The following is a 25481-nucleotide window of genomic DNA, read 5'->3' as shown; positions in this document are numbered from 1 at the left end:
GTGGACTAGATGGTGCAGAAACGAACAAGCAAATATTTGCTCCTCAGGTTGGACATGAATGCCATCAACCATTGGGTTTCTTCATAGGCCAGTTGTTTAATGACTGGTTGCTAACCTTTTTCTGTGATCTGTCTACATAGGTGTGTGTTTAGTTGACTAGTCTGACTAGATTATGTACTTCTACCTGATTAGTCTCAAAAGGGTTGGTAAGAAAAAAAAAAAGTTTTCTGAAAGAAGTCTCACCAAGCCTACTTTTTTTGATCAAACAGTAATATTGTGAAATATTATTACAATTTAAAGTAACTATTTTTTCTATTTTAAAATATATTTTATTCATGTCATGGCAAAGCTCAGTATTCAGCAGCAATAACTCCAGTTTTAAGTGTCACACGATTACATGATTCTTTAGAAATCATTCTGATATGCAGATTTGTAGCTCAAGAAACTTTTGTTGTTATTAATGTTAGAAACTTAATATTTTTTTGTGGAAAAACATTGTTTTAGGAATATATATATTTTTTTTTACAGATTTTTTTGTTGTAATGTAAAAGTCTTTACTGTCACTTTTGATCAAATTAACGTATCTTTGCTGAATAAAATATAATAAAATAAAAAAAAGCTGACTCCAAACTTTTGACCAAACAAATATATTTTTGCATAAAGAAAATTAAGCCTATTTAAATAAGAACTTTTATATTTTACTAAATAATTTTTTTATGTTTGACAGAAATCATTTTCTTGTTTGTGTAATCTCTATAAAATATATTTTTTTAAATCCTCATCTAATAATCTTGAATTTTCAAGTTTTAATAGTTCATTGATTAAAAGGTGTCAGAACCCTGCTGATTAGCATGCTGAATAACAGACTGCACATTTGAATTGATGCTAAACTAGTAATTCATAGATGAGTTAAAAAAAACATGGGGGGAAAATTTGGATAGGCATGAAAGGTTTAAAGAAATCTTACAGCGAAGTAGCCAACTCATTCTCCAAGTCAATTTTGATGTTATAAAGATGGGGAAAAAGTTGATTAGGTCAATTATACGTTTTTGCGCAGGGCTCACCTGGTCTTTAAGCGTGTTTAACAATGAAACTGGTACAAGGTCCAAGAGGCTGAAGAGGCTGAAGAGGCTGAGGTAATGGGCGAATATGGCACGAGTGAAGGCGGACAGATGGGCGCTCTGTAAATTTGTTGCGTTTGATGTGCCGTCTTTGAAGTTCTAATTGAGCAGGAACAGTGAGGAGGGATGGAGTACTTAGAACAGGTCCATCAATCATGTGTGCTTTTATATGTCAAAAAGCATGTTGGAACACAGGTATCAGATGTTAGTTTTATAATTTAAGTGGAATGTGGGTATTTGGTTTGCTGGGGTCTCTGCTGTCTAGATGGCCCTTTGACTTCCGCAGGTGTTTCTGAAGGTTCAGTCTGAGACTAATAGGCTTTCTGGGGCTTCAGAGGACATTTAATCCATAGGCTGTGGAGCAGGCTTTCTTGTGGCAAGCGGTTGGCATCTGCACGGAGTCTTCACTCCACACGTTACAGTATGGAAAGAGACCGTTTGGCCCCTCTGTCTCGCCTCCTACTCAAAGCTGTCGTTTGGTTTCGCATCCACTGATGTGTACATGCCATCATAATTTAATTGCCATCATAGTAGCCTGTAAAGGTGGGCGGTCTGACCAAAATCATATATCACTTCATCACGTTAATATGATAATATACTGTAATTATATTATAATAACACAGAGCAAAGTTAAAAATGAAAGATTCAAAACCGTAATTCTAAAATTTAGACTGAATTCTGATTGGATGACTGTTTTTTTCTTCAAAAAGGGCACTAAAATAGACTATAAGTCATTTGAATTCTGTGGTGATACAATGTTGCAGGTTTTGTTTGCCAACTGTACACAAACAAGCTCCACTTTCCATTGTACACAATAATTCATAATAACATAATAACGTTCTTGTCTTTACTTTGATGCATCTCGCTTTGTATTTTCACATTATTCCACGTTTCATTGTTACCTTTGCATATAAATTATGTTTAAAGCAGTCTAGTTTAGCAACACCTTTAGCTGACACATTCGTTGGGTAATACCACCCAAAATGCTGTCAATACTGTAAATCAGAACCTGCTGAAAATGGCACCAGTGACACCAAGGTCCTAGGTTTTAATCCCAGAGAAAACACTGGTAAAATGTCATGTTGGAGTTGCATTGGATACAGTCATCTCCCACTAGAAATAAACATAATGCAGAGTGTATTGTTTTATTTGTAAGTGTGGATTAAATAGCAAGTTTTGGATGTAAATTACACTGGGTATCTGGTGGCAGATTTGTTTATGCTGTTCAAACACAGTGCAACAGAATAAGTGATATAGTATACAGTCTGTCTCTTTGTTCCTGAAGCCTCAAGCACTTTTTAAAGTCTTAGAGCTCTGTGTACATGCAGAAACTGTGACGTGATTGTCATCATATCTACTAGCAGCTTGTACAAAGACGAATTCCTGGTGTGTATACCCTATACAGTTTTACATTACACTTGGCTAATGAAAGTCATTCTGATTTTATTGCATTTATTTAGAGTGCCGTCTATGCGATGAATGCTGTTCTTTCTCGGTGGCTTTGTGAAGATGAGCTTTTTTGTTGTTGTTTCATAGTAGAACCAAGCAACTGTTGGAACGCCACAAATCATGTGCCATGTGGTCATTGTAGGAACTCTCTGATCTTATTCTCCTAGTCCTGACTCATCTTGTGTAATGTGACAAGTCTTGGGCACACCCATACCTGGCGGTAACTGATCCCCGCTCTTAAATCATCGTTTTGGTTTTTATAACTCCAGAGAGGAAAATAAAAGAAGAATGACGTCCTTAGATGTGGTGCCAGTTTTTTTCCCCCCATTATAAAACATCCCTGCCACCCCCGTGCGGTTTGCTGTGATCAAAGATGATCCTTTTCAAGTTTGTTGAGTCCACTAAACATACGACAAACAAATCAAAGTTAAGGTGTATCCCGTTAAGCTCTGCTGTCTGTGGATTGAACATCAAACACCAAGCAGCTGATTTTTGGTATCTCAGGAGCCAGTCGAATTCGTCTCTGTTTGTGTTTACTTGTGGCCATGATGAGATTTACTTTGAGACTAGAAAGACAGGCTTGGGAATGAGTGGATGTAGCTTTTAGCCTTTGGTTCCTTGGAGTATTTCCTGAAGTTACATTGCAATTTTGTGGTTTCTTATTTCAATGTAACCTTGTTTGGAAACTGTCAGGAATGCTGTAAAAACCCAGAATCCCCTAACAATGGCCATCCAAAGTTGATACTGCATTCTGCCAAGGGACACAATGTTCAGTTGTATCTTTATATTTCACATACAGTTACGTATTTTGGATTTAGAACTTTCAATAATACATAGGAAGAAAATGTTAGAAGTGTTGTTTTTTTTTGGTTTTTGTTTTTTCTGAGATGCATTCCCTGTCCTTCAATGGATGGACAAACAGGTTGTCATTTCCATTATATTTACATATACACTAGGTATGGTCGTGATCACGCGTACTCTTGTGTTTAGGGAGTGGCGGTACTGACACATTTTACAAGGTAAGGTAAATTGTTGGATCAGGATCTGTTGCGCACCAAATCCATCGTCTTGTCAGTCATCTCTCTTTAGGCTGTGTGTCCACCAAAGAGGTTTTTTTCCCGCGGCTAGCGTATTTTTCGAATTATTTTCAATGGGAGCACCGCATTTTTAAAACGCCATGAGCATAACAAGGTGCTGAGCGTCTATTTCAGGCTGAAGCGCTGAGCACTTGCCGTTTTTTATTGGTCGCCGAGAGTTAAAGAATGTTCAACTTTGGGAAAAACGGTTGTCACTTTTTACACAACCGTCCAATCACAGTGGAGGAGGGGCGGGACAAATACCACACCGATCGACCGCCACATCTTGTATAGTAACGGAACAAATGAATTTTAAACAAGAGCCAGAGCAAATATTTTACATTGTATCGACATTTTTATATAGAAACAATACAGAAACAAACTATTTGTGAAATGAGATGCTAGGATATTCCGGATCATAGCAAGCAAAGCGTCTCACCTGAAAAAAATGCTACGCTGCCAAAATGCTCTCAAGCGCCCACAACTAGGCATTTTCAGCAGACACCTAGTGTTTTCAGCTTCAGCTGGCTAAAAAGGGTTTGGTGGACTCGCAACGTGATGAGTGAAATCTGATTCCTGCTGCACTGTGCTGCGACTGTGCAGCTTGTGCTGTATGGAGCAGAGCAGACACTTTCAGTTTATAATTGTAGCGTCCATTGTTTAACTGAACTAAATGGTTATTTCTATAAAAAAGCAAAACGACAGTGGGGGCAGTGCTGTGGTGCCAGGTGGCCAAGTTGTCAGTGTATAGCCGAACAATGTCTAACACCGGTAACACAGACTGCCGCAGCAAGCCTAATATACACTACTGTTCAAAAGTTTGGGGTCTGTACAATTATTTTTTTTTTTTTGAAAGATAATCAAATACTCTAATTCTTATGCTACTCAAATACTCTTATGGAAAGAAATCTCTCATGCTTTCCAAGCTTACATTTATTTAATCAAAAATACAGTAAAAACAAAATTGAATTGAGAAATGTTATTGCAATTTAAAATATTGTTTTATTTTAATGTTTTAAAATGTAGGCTAATTTATTCCTGTTATGGCAAAGCTAAATATTTATACCACATCATCCTTCATAAATCATTCTAAAATTCTGATTTCCTACTCAGGAATTCTTTTTTTAATTATTATCATTGAATTATTATCAAACGTGTTGAGTGCTTCTTAATATTCTTTGTGAAAACCATGATTGATTTTACTTGCGTTAACCCAACACACTCTTAATCTGCTATTGTGATGATGTAGCTTTGGGGTCAGCCTAATTAGAGCTACATGGGTGTTCTGTTGATTGCTATGAAAACTTTACCCTGAATTCCACTTAATTTGATAATTGAGTTAAAAGAGGATTTTTTTCCCAAGGTAAAGGTTAAAAATCGGCAGTCGGGTGAAGGGGCCACAGCAAAGAAAATACTTTTTGTGCAGCCTCTGACCAACAAGGACACAGTCACATTTTTCCCACCACCTTTTTTTTGTGAGGTGTCAACTCAGTGTTGTTTTTGTAAATCCTGTCCTGGTATTTGAGGGATGGTTTTGTGTCATATCCCCTGTTGAGTGTGCGGTGGGTCGTCAGAGGATGGCATGCACACTAGAGCATCAACAGCATCTGACAAGCCGAAGAAAAACACATCTAATTCCCTGACCCCTTCTCTATGCCTCACCTCACTTTTGTTGCCTGTCTTCTTTTTGGTATGTGCAAAACTACCCATTATCATCAACTAAATGGGTGTGTTGTTTGAAAGACTAAACAACTAGACAGTCTTAAGAAACCCTGTGTAATTGCAAAGACTTAGGTTCAGGTCCACATGTTTCTTAAAGTAATAATATTAATAATACAGTTATAAATTATACAGGATTATTATTATTGTTAATTATAAGTTTTATTATACATCATGTATGAATTATGAAATTACCTTTTAATAATAATAATAATATATTGTTCTTATATTTTACAATTTTATTCTATAAATTGTGTATTTGAATTTATGTACCCCTAACATGTAATTTTTGTTAGACTCTTTCTATAAAACATATTTTGTTGGAATTTACTGCTTTAAATGCCACTAGGAAACGTTTTTATTTAGAAAGTTCTCTAATGGATGTTTTCAAAAATGTTCACCAGGAACAAACAATCCTAAATTATTTATCAAATATTGAACTGAAAAATCTTATATAATGTCTGTTACAATGATTTTATAATTAGGAGTTGTTGTTTTTCAAAACTAATGTTTGTTAGCGCAATTTTTTTAGATTAAAACTACATCAATCTTGCCATGAAAATAGCCATACTTTTTAAGGCTTACAAATAGTTTTGATTTAACAATTTAATTGTCTGTTTTTTTTTTTTTTTTTTTTCAACTAGTATAGGTATGATGATTAATTTGTACCCAAAAGTAGTGTAGTTTGTACTTATACTAACAACAGAAACATGAAACTCGCCAGGAGGGTTAAGAGTTATTCTGACACTGTACAGTTAATGATCTCATCTCTTTGTTGAAGTTGAAGATGTGAGCAGAATGAAACCTGAGTGTAATTATACATGATTATTTAATCATCTTAATAGCCCCATCCAATCACAGTAGCTTACATTTTGGACCTTTTTGCAATGATGTTAATCATCTCAAAAACATTTAAACATGCGTTCACAGTTAACTCTGGGGTTTCTATGTTGAAATGATCTTGGAAATTCCCGCTGATATTAAATGATCTAAACCTTCAGGAGGTTCTGCACCTTCTACTTCAATTGACGAGCTCTCGGGAGATATTCAGATGCAAATTTAAATGCGTGACTCCGAGAAGCAGCATATCAAATCCCCCTTTGAAGTAATTTATGGCTTTGTAAAACATTAATTCCTGTTGTCTCCCTCGTTTGATCAGGGTTGTACAAGTGCTTAACATCCCTGTTTCTGCTTCCCTTAATAATGTTAATTGTAATAGTTCACAGAATTGCTGATTTCGAAAAGAAAGCAATACAATCAAAAATGATTTACATCGGCTTGTCATTGTTATGTTTTTGCATCTATTCAGACTGATTGTGTCTTCTCTAAGGATTCCGCTATGAATTTTTAATGCCTAATCTATAAAGAAAAACGTCTTGGATAAGGGACGACCTAACTTCATCGGATCAACTAGAACAGGACTCATCACAAGAAAACCAAGTAATCACATCTCCATATCTGACAGCATAGAATGTTTTTTTTTTTTTGTTGTTTTTTTTTGCATAGGGGTTCCTGTAGATAAGGGAACCACTATCCCATGAGGCTTCTGTCCCATGCCTGTTCTGACTGCAGGCATCTCACCCTTAATCTTGTGTGGCATAGACAGTAGAGTGATTGTCGCCTGCTTGTAGTTTCCATGCATTTTTAAAATCCATATTTGCATGCGTAGGGTGGCTGCTTCAAAAGCAATGTACTGTAACCGAGTGAGAGCGAGAGAGACAATTGGAAGGAAATACTGGAACATAAAACATGATCATTAAGAGGAATGAACGGCTTTGTTTATGTTTTGATGACTATCATTAAAATCTAACGTTGATTTAGTCTCAAAATTGTTTTGCATCTTGAAATTACCCTTTCAGAAACACATCTTGTATATCTATATGAATTTTGGTTGCCAGCGAACACTTGCTCAGCAAAGCTGAATTTACAGCATCATTACTCCAGTCTTCAGTGTCACATGATCCTTCAGAAATCATTTTAATATGCTGATTTGCTGCTCAAGAAACATTTGTTATTTTCAGTGTTGATGTATATATTTAACCCATTACTATTTGAAGTCTATCTCATGTTAGCTGACAGCGTCTTTCAAATATTAATTTGGACCACATGTCTAAAGTTTTGGGATATCTGTGAGTTGCAACCCCTCCCTCTCTGGACCCAACTGTTAAAGCTCTGGCATTCTTGACAGCTCTTTCTGTCCCTCAGGACCTGTGTTACCATCGTTCTTCACATTAGGGGTCTTGCGCTGCTTTTCAGAACCTCTGGAGGAACCATAAGTTGTAACCAGATGCCCCCTAAGACATCACACCAGCCCATCTCATTTTGAAGCACCCCATTCTGCAGTTTTATCTATTGCCCCATGAGATGCAGTGACAGATGATACATTTTCAAACGGGTTGCAAATTCCACCGGCATGACGGCATTGTGGTCTGTAGTTTTACTGCCACTGCATCCTCAAAGCAAGACCGGCTGGCATTAGAGCGGCTCTTAAAAGACGTCCTGTTCTATCCTTTTTCCTTTTTAATGTTATAGCTTTTTTCTTGCATGGTAAGACTCCAAAACCTCAATGACAACTCTGTTAAGACTCTGCCCAAAATATGCCAATGATGCTTGCTTAGGGGTTCATGCTGCCCTATATCAATTATTTATGAATCTTTTATTTCTGTCGGTAATCACATTAGTTCCACCGTACAATGTGACCAGCTCCTTGAAAGTGCATTTTTGCCATCCTGGCGAATGAACGCTTAAAGCGAGACCACCTTTTTCTCAGAGGTGAAAACGTGTCTGAGGAAGGAATTAACACCAAGGTGATCCCTCCATTTAATAGATGTTTAAATTAAGAGCCTGTTTTAACACTTCTTCTTTAACAATAGGGATGAGTCACCTCCGCTTTCATTTCTGCCGTAAGCTTTGAATCCATTGGGGAGGGTGGCGTGAAAAGACAGACTCTTAATCAGTGGGTGATCTCTGATCAGATGGCACGGTGGCACACAGGCTGTTCAATGGCCTATTTCACGGTGTTCAGGATAAGAATGAATATTTAAACAGAGGCAGTCGTTTAATAGTTAATTTCCCCAGTCTCGGTGATCCGTAGGGTGTCAATCTATGTCAAACTGTACACTATGGGATATTATGCCACAGGCTCCATATGGACACAAGTGCTTGAGCTGTGGCATTGTTCTAGTAAATGTCAGCTACAAAACATCATATTGTCACATGCAATTTGATACCTTAATTTGTTCTCCAGTTAGGTTGGGTTTCATTTTCTTTTGCGTATTGAAATAAGAGAAGCATATGAAGGATATTACATTAATTTTTTGGCATTAATAACATTTAGGCTGTTTACGGAAGAGTCTACGAGATGAAGATTTTGCACATCATTTTTTTCCTTTGCATCTCATTTTTTTTCTTTGAACATACACGCGTTAATAGGGATTTACCGATATTATTTTCACCAATGTAACAGTATGCATCACTATACATTACTGTCAGGCACTAAATAACCCATGATAACCCCCCAGAAACCCCTGTAGCTTTCCAAGAATAACTTTTCTCAAAAAACACATGAATAAAATATCATGTAATGTTACAGATCACACCTTGGCAATATCAACATTTGCATGTCATGCGCACTGCAGCCAGTTTATTGTGGCTTGATGAAAATTCTTTGTGGGTTATGGTTTGCTTAAAGGTCTTGCCAAATGAATGTCATGTCATGGTGATACAAATTCGTTTACGTCTTCAGAATCACAGTTTTTCTTTTGGAAAGGATAATCTGCTCCACTGCTGTCAGTTTTGATATTCCTTGACCTTATATGAAGTCTAAAGTCATGGTCAGGCCAAAAAATTATACGTTTTTTTTTTTTTTTGGCTTGTATTGTGCAATAGCTATTGCCTTTCACCTTCAGGCATGTTACATTTATACAGGGTTTATCTTGCATTCTGATGAAGTGCTAGTCATAGTGGGTTTTGTTGTCTTGAGCAATGGACAATTTTGTGTGTTTCTTTTGGTCAGCCTTGGGCTACTGTGTATTTATTCAGACTTTCAAGCTTTTGTGGGTTTGCTGGTGCTCTCATGGTTTATGTCTTTTCTCATGGTCCTTGTGTTTGTGGTTTAGGCATTCACCCTTGCGAGACTTGTTTGCATGTCTGAGGCTTCATTGACTTCACGTGTCACCAGCCACACAGGTAGTCAAAGACAGACTGGATCTTGACAAAAGAAAGACAACAAACCTTCCCCAGGGGATTCACTCTGTGAGAAGGAGCTGTGCATCGTCGGCACGTTTGATCAAAGAGGTTTTCACACAGCACCGGCACCCTCGCACGCAAGATTTCTCAACCCGCTCTCATCACTTTATCATCCTTTTATTTACCGCAATCCTCTCAGATGAGTACACGTCAACACAGAGGAGAGCTTGGCAGGTGGTTCATCTACATATTAGCAGAGGTTACAGGTCTAGACATGGTTCTGCTATTACACGGTGTTTGTTAATAAAATTAATCAGCATTCAGTGGCAGTAATTTCAGGGGAAACACCCATGTTAGGCAGTTTCTGGTGATTAGGAATACCACAAATGCCAAGATAGATGTGGAGGCAGTTCCTTGGGAAAATTTGTCCATTATGCAATTCTTGATGCTACACTCATAAAAATAAATGTTCCAAAAGAGTGTTTTTCATAGAAATGCTATAGAAGAACCATTTTTGGTTCCCCAAAGAACATTTTAGTGAACAGCTCCATGGATGTTACAGGTTATTCATAGATGCCTATAAAGAATGTTTATTTTTAAGAGTGTAAGAGCAGCTTTGGTCATCCTTGATCAACCAGAATATTGTTTTATGCACTTTTGAGGCTGAAGCTCATAAATGCTATGTGTCATAATGACATTTCAGTTTAGTTCCCTCTTAGACTCTCTCTCTCTATGTTTCCTAGCACATTCATTAACATTTTCAGGTGAATAATTCAGTGCAAAATCTCAATGTTAATGGCACACACTCATGTTGGATAATGAAGACTGTTCATTTCTAATTATATATGATCACTCTTTTTAATGATCTTTTTTTCTTAATTGGATAAGAAGATACAGCCATAAATCTTTTGGATGTTGAAAACCCCTCAAAACCCATATGTTATACCACATCTTCTGCTAGTAGAAAAGCAGGTAGTGGATATGTCTAAATTAGCTGCTGCTATTTTTGTGATTTCCATTTGGTTCCAATGTTCTTGCTTAGAACAAAATGATTAAAAAAAATGAGGCGTTTCATTTGTAGCCTGTATGCTGGTCCAAGCTCCTGAACAACATTGTAATTTAATGTAATAGTGGGCAGCAAAAATATTGGAGGAAATTGAAATTAAGGGTAGTAACATATGTCATTTGAAGAATAATGTAATCTTAGCAGTCATTTTCTTGTTTACATCAGTGGAGCGTTTATACATGACTGGTGCACTGGTGTGTGGTGTAAATAAATAAATAAATGTTCAATTTTTGGGGACAGGGACACATTTAGTTATTGGAGTAGGAGTTTTCTCCATCTCTGGTAAGATAGCAATCATGATGATAAGTGTGTTCATTAATTATTGGGTACAACGGATCGCAGTTGATCCGTGATCCATACGGACCAGGCCCCACGGTTCGGCATGCATGATGTGATTCGGGAATTAACTGAGTTTAACCATCATAGATTTGTTTCAAGACTGTGCTTGAACACCAAATTGATTCCTCTTTCAAATTCACTCGCGCTTGAACGGACACATACACACAAAATTAATTCAAAATACCCTTCTCGGCAAGTATGCTCTCGGTTATGTCATAAGTGAACAATTGAGTAAGAAACCAGATGTGTGTCAGTATATTCTGTCCATGCATTCGGTCTTAAAGTGAGAGCAGCCTAATATTCCTGCTGTTGTCTGTGTTATTAATGTTAATAAAATAAAAATAAAGATTAACTTATTTAATTTCTACAGTGAACAAATGAGAAGTTTAGTAATGGAATTGTTACCTTTTTCAATAAACATTATTTAAAGTGATGTAAGATGATCAGTGATGAGGCGAAGCAATGTAGACTTTTTAGGGTGTAAATATAATGCATGCATTTGGTGCTTCAGTATTTGACTTCTATGAAAATACAACTGTTTTTCTTTGTCTCAACAGGGATATAAGGTTGTTCCCATGTATTGCGCTAAGTACTTATTGGCAGTATCGTTTTTACCCATTTCAAAGGAGTTAGCTGGTTAAAACTAGATGTTTACTAAGTCTACTTTTATTTAAAACCAGATGGATGTAGAAGCCAACAGAAATATGAACACTTTGTTTAGTACTGGGATGCATTACTAATTAACAAAAGCTGCCCTGTTAGCACCATGCTCACAAGCTAGTGTTGAATGCTGATTGTAACTTGGAGATGTTGGTTGCATGCAGATAACTGCCAATGCTACAAAATTACAATGCAATGACGACTAGGCATCTCTAAAGTGTTGCGTTGCCATTGAAATTAGACGTTGCCCCAGTAGCAAAACATAGGATTGATAAAACCACTGAATTATCCTGCTTCAAACTACACTTGACTCATTTTAAAGGTGGTACATCCCTCTAACCTGTTTTGAGTTTGCAAATGCACACACTTAGGGTTTAAATTGATCAAAAGCCACATTCAGTCTGCGATTCAGTCTCCCTCATCAGCTTGACATCCGTTGTTAAAGCTCACTTTGCTTTTTTGACATGCAATGTTTTGTCATGAAACTATGTCTCTTTTGGCTGATTTGACTGGTATAATTGTCGATTACTGTCTGTGTATGTGGTTTAAAAGGTCTGGTAGTGATTTTTAAGCGGAAGAGGCCATTGTTAGACTGTGTTTTTAGTGCATGACTCACCTGCTGGCCTGTCTGTGGTGATACTTTGTGACTCCAGACAAGTTCTGAGTCAATGTCTTTTTCTCACATGCCACTCTGGACTATTATTAGCCAAGGGTAAAAAAAGCTTTTATTAGAAACATTGTCCCATTCAATGTACACACAGATAGCTAGGTATTTACTACTCAACATTCCTTCTTGACCATCTTATTAGACTCCAGAGTTTTAAAGTCTGAAGTATTGAATATGTTTCAATAATTACAATGTCTAATTGTCAGTCATGCTATAAATTGTATATATTTTCAGGCTGGTTCATCTAATGCGTAGGATGTGCAATAGATGTTACGATCAAAAATATGGTTTTAGCTGAAAGGGGAAATTTTATTCCTACAGCTGCCATATTGAGTGTTACAATTCTTCAATAATTATTTCTGCAATTAACCATCTCTTCTTCTTTTTCTAATTGTTATAGCATTAAAATAAGTTCTCATTTGCACAAAAGAGAAAACATATTTTTTTACTTTATTTTATTCAGCTTTATTTTCTTTGTGGACTGTATTTGCAACTAGACTGTTCTCTTATCTAGAGATTTGAAAGGAAATCCCCTCAAGAAAATTGTCATCACTTGCTCTCTTTTTTCAGCTCTTTGCTAACTTGTGCATGTGCTAAGTCATTCCTGTGATCTTTGCAGATGTGACTTCATGAAGCTTCTTTGGGATTAAAGCATAACAGTGAGCAGGATTGGCTTCATCTCACTGTGTTTGGAAGAAATTATTTTCCCAACTACATGTCAAATGCAGATTTTCGCCCTCTTTAGTGTGATGCATTGGCTGTTGCATTTTTGGTTTCTCGTGTCTTTCATTTGAAGTAAAGGCAGTGTTCTTGTATCTCTCATCTTTCTGCCTCTTATTCATGGATGACACTTAAGAACGCTTTTACTGTATTTTCCTTTTCCATTTTTTATATCTAAATATAAATTTGGCAACTGTTTCTTTGAAATTCTTCCACCACTTTCTTCGTTCCAAAGCCGAAAGGGTTTAGAATGCCAATCCATTTCTTTTATTTGCTCGTTTTGAAAGGTTTTCTGTCTTTTATCTGCTGTTTCACTTAATCCAGATAACACAAAAGCACAAAACAGCCAGCTGTCGTTGGTTTCAGGACGCTGCTCTCATTACAGGCAGGTGATGAAAGCATTTTCGGGTTTCTCCATCCATTGGGGGGGGGGATCGACTATGCTGTGCTTTTCCTCACATCAGTGGAATCTACCCACTGGCTCTTCAACACGTTGCTCATTGATTTCATGACAGTGGTGTACTATTTTTAAAAAAAAGCCTGTTTGATGAATATTAGATCATTTCATCAGATTACAGGAAATGTAAGGACTACAAGGCTGGAATCAAAGTCCAGGTTTGTAGTTTGCATCAATTGGCTAACCATTGGGTATAAGTCTCTTGGGCATGTTCTGCAACACAAAAAAAATGTAGTCCTTGAGATTATGATGCCTGTTATGCTTAGGCCTGGGTATCGAGTTCAATTTTAGGCTCCAACCAAATTTCCTCTCTACAATAGAGTATCAAAAAATCTCTTGTCATTCGGTACTAAAATTTGTTACCTAAGGGATTAATCTCGTCAACGTCAGTGAGCCAGTAAGCATGCAGCATGATTGGCTGTGGCAAGGAATCAAGGAAAAACACTAGTTTACGCCGGTTACATCCAGAGACGTGGCTCACATTTGAGGCTGTAATGTGTAAGCGTTCCCAACGACCATAGATGTGGAAAAGTTATTATAAATATTTGTGACAAGATAATGGCTGCCAAGACCGGCATTCACAACAAATCTGATGAATCACTTTGACAGTGCACGGAATAAACTTAAGAGCAGAAAGTTGCTTCGTCTTTGACTGCAAGAAAAACTGGAGCACGTCACAAATGAACCGAAACATGGCGTATAGGCTATTTGCCTCGAAGACATGAGAAATAGACATATAGAAAGCTTGAAATGTCTACATTTAAGCGAACCAATTCGAATCGAAAACAAATACTCTGATTATGTAATCCAAATGAAAGGTACATTTCTCTCTATACTGTGGAGATGACGAGTCAGCAACGTCAACTTTATCTTTGCAGCCAACACTGACTCAGAAAACACTAGTTTATTAATAAACAATTAAAATGTCTCCTTGCTATTTTTTCCCCGACACATTCATAATCATTAGGCTGCTTTTGCCAGTGCTTTGCGGCAAGCTTTAAGCGTGCGCTTGAGCGTGAGGCATATATTCCGCCCCCAGTGGACTAAATGAGTCATTGAGACTGTAAAAAAAAAAAAAGTCAAACTGAAAAAATAAAACTAAAGTTTTTTTTTTTTTTTTTTCTTTTTTTTTTTTTTAGCTAATATGTAATGTAATCTTGTTAAAAAGAATTTCATAAAATTGGTATTGAAAAAAGTATCGTTCAGGAACCGGTATCGAAGTCAAGGTATTAGTATTGACACCCAGCCTTAGTTCTGCTTATGATTTGCAGATTAACCATATCCTGTGTGTGGCTGAGCTTTTGAGGTTTATGGAGGATAAATTAACCACCAAACCTATTAATTAAGTCCCAAAATAAGCCCAAAGGTGGCTAACCTCAGGACGTGTGGGTGATACGCAATGCCACCTAGCATCCTGGCTGCTGATTTCTTTCATACGCCATATTGACCATTTTTCACATCTTTCTTTGATTCTTACTGTCCACTGTCCTATGGCGGGTCCTGTTTCCCTCCATCGTTCCATAGCGAAGCGTCATTCTGTCGTCCCTGCTAATCTGTTTTCTCTCTGACAGGAACCATTTTGCTTCTTTTAATGGCGACAGATGGTTGACGACTTACTCAGAGGACTTGACAGCAGAGCTAACAGCCTGACATTACTTTCGACAAGCTTGACTAGGGGATGAGAAGAAGAGCGGAAAGGGTCTCGAGGGCCGAAGGCATGAAGCGAGAGCAGACAGAGGTTGACAGGAACTTTGCACGTAGTCAAGCTCTTCAAAACCATCCTGCTTCCATCTGTTAGTATAGAAGGCACCGTTCTTCAGGCATGAATAATTCAAATGCTTCTCCAATGGTGCCTTGATGGTTTCAGAATGGGTCCGAATAGATGAGCGGCCTTTTTCTTTTTTCTTCTTTTTTTTTTTTATATATATACACAGAGGTTAATCTGAGGCCCCCATTAAAACAAGACTTGCATCTTTAACTCAATCCATGCCCCATCTGTCAGAAGCCTTCGGGCTAATAACAGGGTTGGTTTCTATGGATGCTGCTGCTCAGCACCCTGTCATATGGGTTTGAAAACCACAATTAGTGTCTGCTTTGTAATTACCAACTTTAATGCTGGAAGAGGATGGTGATCAAATCCAAGTTTGTTGAAGCTAGAGCCCTTCAGACAATCATCCATGTCTAGACCTCCAGTTTTTTGGATATTTACTTGGTACAGACCAGTTTTGACAGAATACATATGTTCTTCTCTCATTATTTGGTCTTCAACATGTTCTTGTCTACTTGCAGTGTCTACATGCATTAAATGAGATTGGAATGGCCATCTTGAGCAGCTCAGCTGTCATACTATCCCAGCAAATTATAGTGTAACTAGTAAATTCAGTGTGCTGGATATCTTGGATACTAGTGATTCACAATGTATTGGTCAGATATATTGATAAATCAAAGTTTTATTTATTTATTTTTATTTTATATATTATACATATTTATATAATTTTAATGTATTTCTCATTATGTTGATATTGGTGCATCTTCTATTTATTTATTTGAATAATTATGTATTTATTTATTTATTTATTAATTTAACGATTTAACTTATTGTATTTTTTTAATTGAACCTAAAATCACTTTCCACATTTAAAATGATTAAGTTTAGTTTTTTTGTATGAATTTTATAGTGTTATTTTACAGTTATTTATAGTTATTTTTTAGACAAAATAGGATCGGTTTTGACCAGAATTTTAATATCATTGCCGTCCACATTTAGGGATTATTTTAGAAGTTTAAAACTCTAAATCAACTCTAATCAATAGCTGTTCTTGCCTGCAATCAACTCATTCCTTCATCTTCCCTTCTTGATGTCCTTTCTGAGATGTGCAGACAGACAGAAGTGTTGGGATGTGAAAAGGAGTCCTAATTATGGAATGCAAACACTGTTTTGGGGTCTTGGTGTTAACGGCAGCCTGTGGTTTTTACAGAAAGATAGATGCAGTTGCAGTAGAGAAAACAGATCTTATGACCCATGTCCAGACATGTCTAAGCACTCACCGCAAACTGCTGATAAAGAAAAGAGAATAAAACAGGCAGATTAGACATTGAAAAGAGTTTCTATAGGTGAAATAGCACTAGGAATGTGTGTATGCTTTGCGTGTTATGCTTGAATATTTGTCTGGCACAAAATCTCTTCTGCTCAAAATCTAACATCCCCGCCTCACGGATCATGTAGATGGGAGAGGGTGCTGACATGAACATTTTGATAAGAAAACCAATTCTTTCAGATGTCCATTGCTGTGATGGCTTAATGAAGAATGTTTAGTCTTATGTCACATCTTTGTTAACTTATGTTGAGGTGGAATGTTTAAAGTTCAAACAAACCGTGTCCATCTGAAGTGAGCCAGCCTCTTGAGAAGTAAACTTAGATGTCTGTTGGCAAGAATGTTTAGAGGAAAAGTGCATTTTCGCCACAGGTTGTTGATGGCGACAACTTCAACACAATGGAATTGGGGCAGTAGGAAATGGAGTTCAGCCTCTATAAAGACATAAACTGTAGGTCTGTATGTAAACACTTAGTAAGCGTGCATTTGCAAGACCGCTTTTCTCATGTGCCTTCTGCTGTCACACACAGCTGGAAGCACCAGATATAATCTAAACACACACTCATGCATTCTTGTATAAACACATGCTTGCTTGACGTCCTCACAGATGCTGATATTAAACGACTCAGTTGCACAAACAGTTCATGGTCTTAATGGTAATCTGGGAATGTCAACATTTAATCTTAACCAATATATCACTGGTAAATCACGCGTATGGCTAGCCAGTCCTATCAAAGCGAAACGTGGCCTTTTGGCGCATTGAGTATGTTTGCGTCCTCAGCTAAAATAATTGTATGACTCAAATGTGTCTTTGTTTAGTTTGCCAGAGACTTAAATTGAGCTTTGATTATCGGGGTCATGATAAATGAGGGTTCTTAGTAGAAAGCTCTGTTCATAAACATGCCTACGCAAGGCTGTTACTTCAGGGAAGTTTCTTCATTTAACATCATGAACAAGAAACTTGGTGTAACTCCCAAAAATTGCTCAAATCACCAAATTTAAAAAGGCTGCCTAAAATTTTTAGGCCAGTTATTATTTTGATTGTTCCTTATATGCCAGATCTTTTGAAGAAAGGCTTGTTTTGGCTTGGTTTTAAATGACTTGATTAACTTATAATTGCCTCATTTTTTTTCAGGGAGGCCTTGTTGTTTTTGTTGTAGCACAAAATACATGACCAATAATGAAGTTGTTTGAATTTCAATCCATCACAGTTGTCTTATTTCACCGCAACCAGTATCATCAGCCATTTGGGCTCTTTCTCTTTAACTTGAAGCCCCATCGCAGTGGGAGGTGCTGTGGTGTAAGATCATGACGGCGAACTTCGGGCTCACCTTAGTGATGGTCTGGGTTGTGTGAACTGACACTGGGCCAAAGATGATGAACTAGCTTGTCATTCCCACAGGAGGTGTCTTCAAATCTCAACTGACCTCGACAGCACTCATCCATCTTATGTCATCGCCATGAAATACCTTTTAATGTTGTCGTAATAATTGGAAGAAACGTTGCAAAAACATCTACGATGGTAGTGCTGGAACCAAATAAGATGCTTTGGAAAAAGAAGGGCTTCAGATCTTGGCGCCTTTTCCTGGGTGTGAGTGGCTAACATGACCAAAACGCAAATCTTTGTCTGATTAAACTAATGATGCATAGATTTCCGTATGCTATTTTATCCTTTCTTCTTCAGGACAGCATCCCTAAGCATTCCCAGACTCCCCATCCAATTTTGCCCACTGGCAAAAGAACTAAATACATTGATTTGCACTGAGGCAGCGCTAGTGTAGAGCAGAACATTCATAATTGGCTGATTAGCATGTGGACAGTTTAGCACTCAACTCTGCTTTGCACGGGCCATTAATCAAGCCTGTCGCTGTGCCAGCTGACTTACTGCCAGGTTCCTTGCAGTGCTCCAAGCTGGAGAGGCCAAATGATCACTGCTCGGATACCAGGCTGGGAGAGAAGGACCTGCATCCTTGCTCTTGTGTGGAGATAGCAGGGAGTAGGGATATTAAATAGGGCTCAGGATGAGCCTAGACTCAGTGGACTCCAAAGTTGCATTGCTAGATATCTGAATCTAGATGATTGTCAACTTTGTTACTTGTTACTTGTTTGTTACTTGTTGTCTGTTCAAACTTTAAGTCATTTTAAAATTAAAATTGGTTGTATTTACTGAATTTTTATTGTCTTTTGTGCATGCTATCCCAGAATGAGGATGCACAATATACCAGCACCATATCTGCCAATGTTATTTCTTTTTATTGTTGGTGTCAGTTGGTATTGGATATTAAAATGTACATGCTCATTTCCAATTTTTTAAGTTTATATTTTCTTTAACATCATCTAGCACGCTTTAAGAAAACACTAATGATTTAATAACACTGTTAAATGTAATTTTTCGCAGATCTCAAAATGAAAATCTTGTTTTTCATGTAGCCAAACTATGTAACTATTTTATTTTAGTGTATTTTATTCATTTATTTTTACACAAAATTCAGAATTTTAATTATTTTGGCCATTTCTTAGTCATTGCAAAATAAAATAATTCTCTTACTGGAATATGTCAAATATGAATATCATAACTCAACTACGCAAAAACCCGCTGTTACTCGATTTTAACTGAATGTTACCGTAATGGTTGACCTTGTCCTGATTTAGATATAAACACAATTTAAGATTGTTAAAATGTGTTTCCATTAGCTTTGTACCCATATTGAGATCCTCCTAAATATGTGTTCGATCCTCATAAGTTCACGAGTAGTGAAAGCATTGTTCAGAGGTTTGATGTGAAGGATGGAAGTTTTGATCTTGACGATTAAAAAAAAAAAAAAAAAAAATGTTGTCCATAGCATCATAAACATCCCTGTCTGTAGGATTCATTAATTTACATTAGTTCTTCAGATGTGTCAGGAAGGTAAGATTCAGTCCATGCAGTTGACTTGTCGAATAATTGTAATCATAAATGATGAATTCAGAGGTCCTTTCTGTTGGTTTTGTTCTCTTTTGTTCTCCAAAAAATAGGAAATGCAGTTCATAATTGTAATTCAGCTGACTGTGATCCAGTCATGCACCTTTTAAAGCATAATCATATTGCAGGCACTCTGTATAAATACTACATGGCTGAGCATAGTGGTCTGCCGAACAGTTTCTGCAGGGTCCTGGCAAAACTCACGTAGCTCAAGTTGAACTTGAACCACAATGATTCAACGGTCGCTGTAACTAAAGAGGAATTTCTTTTTCAAAAGGACTTGAGATTATTTGCAGCTGAAGTTTTCTGCTGCTGTTCTTTAGAAATTTGTCAGGTAATTTTGTTAAATCGATAGAGTATTACCTCGTCAACTCCTGAACTCTGGTTCTGCACCTGGACTTTGACAGCATGAGGAATTATCTTTGAATGCATGTACTTACAATATACACAGCGCTGATTGAGAATTGGTATTGTACTTTTTGTTTGCAAAGGTGTAGGAAAAAAGTTGAGGTTGCTGAGTAGGTGTTTGAGCAGGTGGTGTTTACTTTGACCAATTTCTACTGATCAACGCCGACGTCTTTCTCATATACAGCAGCTGCGCTGTAAGTGTGTATTTACTCGGGCTCCATGCACGTGTGTTTCTCTCCGTGAGAATATTTAGGCTGAATTTTGTGTGTTTGTTTGCATGCTTATGTAAGTGTGTGTTGCCCTCGGATGCACTTCCCTTCAGTAAACACTTGTCACTGTTACAGTAAGTTTCTCATCAGCATTAGTTAGTACGGTCTCATAGTCCAGGCAGCATTTGTTTGCCGTGCGTGTCACTTTGTCCTGCCACGCTGCTGCAGTCACAGTGCTTTTCACTGTGAGTGAACCCAGAGCCCTGTCACTGCGAGTACAGTGAACTCTGCAGTATCGCTCTTGTGCTGATGTAGCAATTTTGCAACGGTTCCTTTATACACGCACGGAATACACTGGAATCTTGCTGTAACAAATCGCTTTGCAGTAAAGACTAATTATTTGGCCTATATAACCCTAGTGAAAAGTTTGAACGTACCTTTATGCAGTCAGCAAAAAATTAAGTCTTATATTTTGAATCAATATATGAGAGGGTTTCTTTGATGCTGTCAACTGTAGAAATATTTCTGTGCTTAAATGTCCTTTCGCTAAATTGATATTTGCCATTTTCAGATTTTAGAAGCAGATTTTGGCAGCCACTGCCATGATCAGGCCTCTGAAAAATTGCCTGTACTTTGACATTAGTTCTCTGCCCTCTGCCTTCCTCCTCTTATGTCCACTTCTTCATTGATTGGTGCTCTCCATATTTTTTTTTAATATGCAACCCAAATGTACACTACCCTACAAAAGTTTGAGGACAGTAGGAAAAAAACAACAAAGAACATTAAATTGCACATTAAATCGATCAATGGTGACAGTATAGTTGTTTAAAATGTTTCAAACGATTTCTATTTCAAAGAAATGCTGTTCTTTTGAGCTTGTAATAATTGTAATAATATATCACACTATTACTGTTTATTTTTTGTATTTCCTGATCAAATAAAGGCAGCCTTGGTGAGCATAAAAACATCTTACCGACTCCAAAGTTTTGAACAGTGTGTATATTTAGTGTGCTTCTGAAACTGAAGTCAGATCTACTCTTGCAGTGTCTTTTATCTCTTTAATAACACAATATGAATCCTTAGTCATTGTTCAAGTTATGGTAACATTCTGATATGCACAGATCCACAGAAGAAACAATAAAATAATCGTATTATACAGGACTTAAGTTATGTGGATTTGACAGCCCGTAATCTCATGCACTTCATATTCATTAACACTTGTACTCACTTTTCTTTTTTAAAAAGCATGATCTTCACCAGCAATAAGCGTACTGAAGGGGTGTTGATGTGAAGCAGATGATGTACCAGTCTGAGAGGGCAAAAAATGCATAAAGATAGACTGAAAAAAGACAATGCCTGAGAACTAAGTGTTCCTGACAGGCACCGAAAACGTCTTGAACACTCAAAACCCTGGTTGCTTTTTCAGTATCGCAGAATACATTTTGTCAGTTTGCTTACTCTTGTGATTGCTCCAAAGCTAGTGTTCAGTCCCAGGCTGCATTTATACTGACTATTGGGAGTCTTTTAATGTAAACTTTGCAGGTTAACAAGACTTTTGAAATCTCACAGGTCTAAAATGTGCAGTCGTAGCCAAGATACACTCCGCAACAATCGTGTTAGCATCCGGCTAATACTTCAGAGACTGTTTCACTCCAGTTCTTTCTGTGGCGACCATCTGACGCACTTCCTGACCCAGGAAATAGAATTAACACCTCGGCCCTAAAACTGCAGGGACCTCAGCTACGGCCACATCTGTGCCCTGCCCCGTCCGGGATCTCGAGTGCAATAACACTAACGGCCGAGAGAATAAATTTGAGACTCAGCAGACCCTCCACTCAACTTTATACAACACACTTTGGGCTTCAACTTCCTCTGCACTGTATCAGGCTACTTTATCACTTTGGATGACATTGGTCCGAGTTTGAAAACGCTGCCAAAAATAGCTGAAACAAAATGAAAAAGCATCAATCTTCTGTGACTGCTTTTAGACACGTTTGTCACAGAGTCCGTTTGTTACCTCCTTGAGATGTTTTATTGACCTGTCCGTTTGTCCTACATTAGTCTAAATATGAAATTCTATTCTTTTTTTTCTTATCCTTATGTAAAAATGCATGCTGGGAAGTCTCATGTAATTGATGGATGTTATTATTTGTTGCAAATAGCACTAGCAGGGTTCCTCTTTAAACTCGAGGGGACGCTTAGAAAGGCCAAACAGACACGCACCGTCACAGATAATTATGTATTTCCCCCCGTTGTCCTCCGCAGTGGTACGGTCCTGTTCTCTGAGGTATCTAACAAAATATAAATGTAATCCGTGTGAAATGTATTACCTACCACAAGAACATTTTTAAGCGTGGACTCTTTTACGACGTCAAATGGACAGTAAATTAAGAGGGGAAAAGAGAAATGGATTATCTGTTTATTAGTTATTTTATGGGGGCCATATTTTAGGAGAAATGGATCCTGAAATTCTTCAGTTGAAAAGTGAGCTATCTGTTTTCTTCATTAGGTGCATGTGCTGTCTCTCACAGACTGAATAACCGGTTCCTGGGTTTAAATGCCCCATGTGTTTGTGTTTTAGTCTCACATTGTAGATTCCCCGAAGTGAATTTGGTGCAGACTCCCCAGCAGGAGCCATAAAACACAAAAACACAACTTTTTTTTTTTTTTTACCTTAATCGTCCCCGTTGCACCTAAGCAACCTCTGTCGTTATGTCTCAGACACATATGCATTCATATCGATCCATTTAAGGGTTTGAATTTCATGCATTTGTTGGATATCTTGAGCAGATGTTTCAGAGAAAATCCTTCACAAAGTGTTTGAGGTTTTTTGTATGCTGCAAAGAGAAAAGTGCAACCAATTATTAGCTGTGCTCTTGCTACAGCAGCGTGAATTTGATTAAATTTGTTTTAGAATACTTCAATAACCAATTTTATATAGCCTATTACATTTCAAAAGTTAGGGGTCAGTAAGATTTTTTTTTTTTTTAACATATTTAATACTTAAATTGGTCAAAAACTAAAGATTTTAAAATATGTATTTCAATTTTTAGATAAATGCTGTTCTTTGGACCTTTCATTTCATCAAAGATTTATCAAAAAAGTATCACAGTTTCAACAAAAAATATTAAGCAGCACAACCTTTTTTCAATAATGTTTCTTGAGCATCAAATCAGCATATTAGAATTATTTCTGAAGGATCATGTGACTGAAGACTGGAGTAATGATGCTAAAAATTCAGCTTTGAAATAAATGAAAGCTGAAAACAGTTCTTTTAAATTGTAATAATATTTCACAATTTTACTGTTTTACTGTGTTTTTAATCACATTAATGCAGCCTTTGTGAGCATAAGAAAGTTCTTTCAAAAACATAAAAAAAATCATACTGAATTTTTCATACTGGAGTTTTTCTCTGCCAAAGTACTATCACTATCTAAAATATGATATCTGGGTCACAACACAATATTGCGATTTATTCTTCAGTGTAATGTGATTGTGCCTTTTTCTCTCTGTCTTCTGTATTAGAAATAATCAAGTGTGTGTTGTTGTAATGAGACAGTACATTTCACAATATCACAAAAATATTGTTGTAAAAAAAAAAAAAAAACATAAAATATTGTTTCTTCTGTCTAAGGTATGTTAGAATGAAAATGTGATATTTAGACTGGAAAAGATCTGGATTGGAAAAGAGCGGGATATGCACACTTACATTTAGGATTGTTCGTATGTGTGTTAAAGAGACTTTTTGTGCTGTTAATATACCCTGTGTTAATTTTCATCATTTTTTCCCCCAACAGTACTTCGAGGTGCCCTTTGACTCAAACATGAATCGTACCAAAAACAGACCTCTGGTCAGAGGACAGATCAGGTAAGACCCTTCAAAACCTGCATCTCACTCTTGGGCAGTTTTAAAAATTAGTGAGCATCCTACCTAGACTGTATTTTTGGGCATTGTATGTAGATTCAAACATGATTGTGTTGTCCAGAAATGTTTTTAAGGTAGGCAGCTCACTCGGTTTTGAAACACATTCTTGATATGTGTAAAGAGCCACTGCAGAATAAAATGGCTTCCTTGCTCTCATTATGTACATCATTTACTCTCTACATTGTTCTCATAGCCCAGTGTTTGTGTATAGCTGAGCCTGCCATATCAGAAACACCATTGTCTAATATCTGTAGCGCTGGCCAGCCGCTCGCGCACCTGTCCTGTGTAACCTGATCCAAGTGTGTGTAGGTGTGCCTCTCTCTGTTCTGCCCGTCTCACTCCACTGCTGACAAAGGATGGTCGAGTATGGTCATCCATCCACCAGCAGACTAGACGATTAGTAGTGATGTTACCCAGTTTATTTTGGTTTTAGCTTTGGGTGCTTTAAAGTGGAGGCATTTACAGTTGCAACTTCTTCATGCTGTCAGACTAGCATGCTAAACTGTTTTAGAGAAGTTTTGTGTTATTTTTTCTTCTTCAGATCGTTGTGTGTGTCATGATATTATTAGGCTAAAAGACAAGGAATATAGTGCTGCTGTGATGACATTTTGTAGGCCAATCCGGAGATTAGCATCACCCTGGTTCCTTCAACAAAAAAGGCTTTTGGATTATTGCAGAAAATAAGCTCTGTGACTAACAAAAGTTCATCATGATAATATTTAGAATTGAACACATTTAATGAATTTTGAAGCCTAAGTGCAATCAGCTAAATGTAGGCTATAAACGACCTACACCATGGTTACATGACTCCATTACCACCATTAAGTTTCCGACAACTATTTCAGTCTTGATTTAAAACCATTTTCCCTCAAAGTTTAAGTTAGAATTGGTTGCAAGAGCATGATTATGAATGAGGAAGTGAAAGTGGACTTGTAAGTGGAAGAGTTTACCTTTCTGGTGACATTTAATACCCTCTGTAGTCCCATTTTGCCACTTGTTAGCAACCACCTTTATCAAGACAAGTAAAAGCTATATAAAATCACAAGAGGGGATCACTGATGTATTTTGTGTTGTAGAATAAAAAGTGAAATATCTTGAGCTTGTGTTCAACTCAGAACATTTTTTCAGGCATTTACCCAAAAACCTATTTAAAAAACGTATTGATTCATTTAAAATGGAACCGGAAGTGGTAAAATGCTAACTCGTTTCCAGTGTTTGACCTACACAAATATGTAATCTCTGCAGGATTCACTCTATGGGGCATGTTGGACACGAACATGCAAAGCACCATAGCGCAATTACTGGAACAGTTAACCTGTAGCTCTGATTAAAATAAACAATCAGGAAGCATTCTATATCCATCTCAGGCATCTTTACACACGTTTTTGAGCGTGATAACACATTTGACAGCCATTACTTC

General features: G+C 37.2%; 1 protein-coding gene across 1 annotated transcript in view; it reads left to right on the top strand.

The window, feature by feature from the left end:
- The window catches only part of cox10 (cytochrome c oxidase assembly factor heme A:farnesyltransferase COX10), a 42848-nt gene that overhangs the window by 6407 nt on the left and 10960 nt on the right, over positions 1 to 25481 (top strand). Inside the window, exon 5 of the mRNA XM_084134657.1 lies at positions 23934 to 24004. Within this exon, the coding sequence (XP_083990783.1) occupies positions 23934 to 24004 (71 nt within the window). The remainder of the gene's footprint in view (positions 1 to 23933; positions 24005 to 25481) is intronic.

Source organism: Abramis brama, assembly GCF_963993115.1.
Source record: "Abramis brama genome assembly, chromosome: 14".
Taxonomy (NCBI): Eukaryota; Metazoa; Chordata; class Actinopteri; order Cypriniformes; family Leuciscidae; genus Abramis; species Abramis brama.
This window is presented reverse-complemented; position numbering and strand designations above follow the sequence as displayed.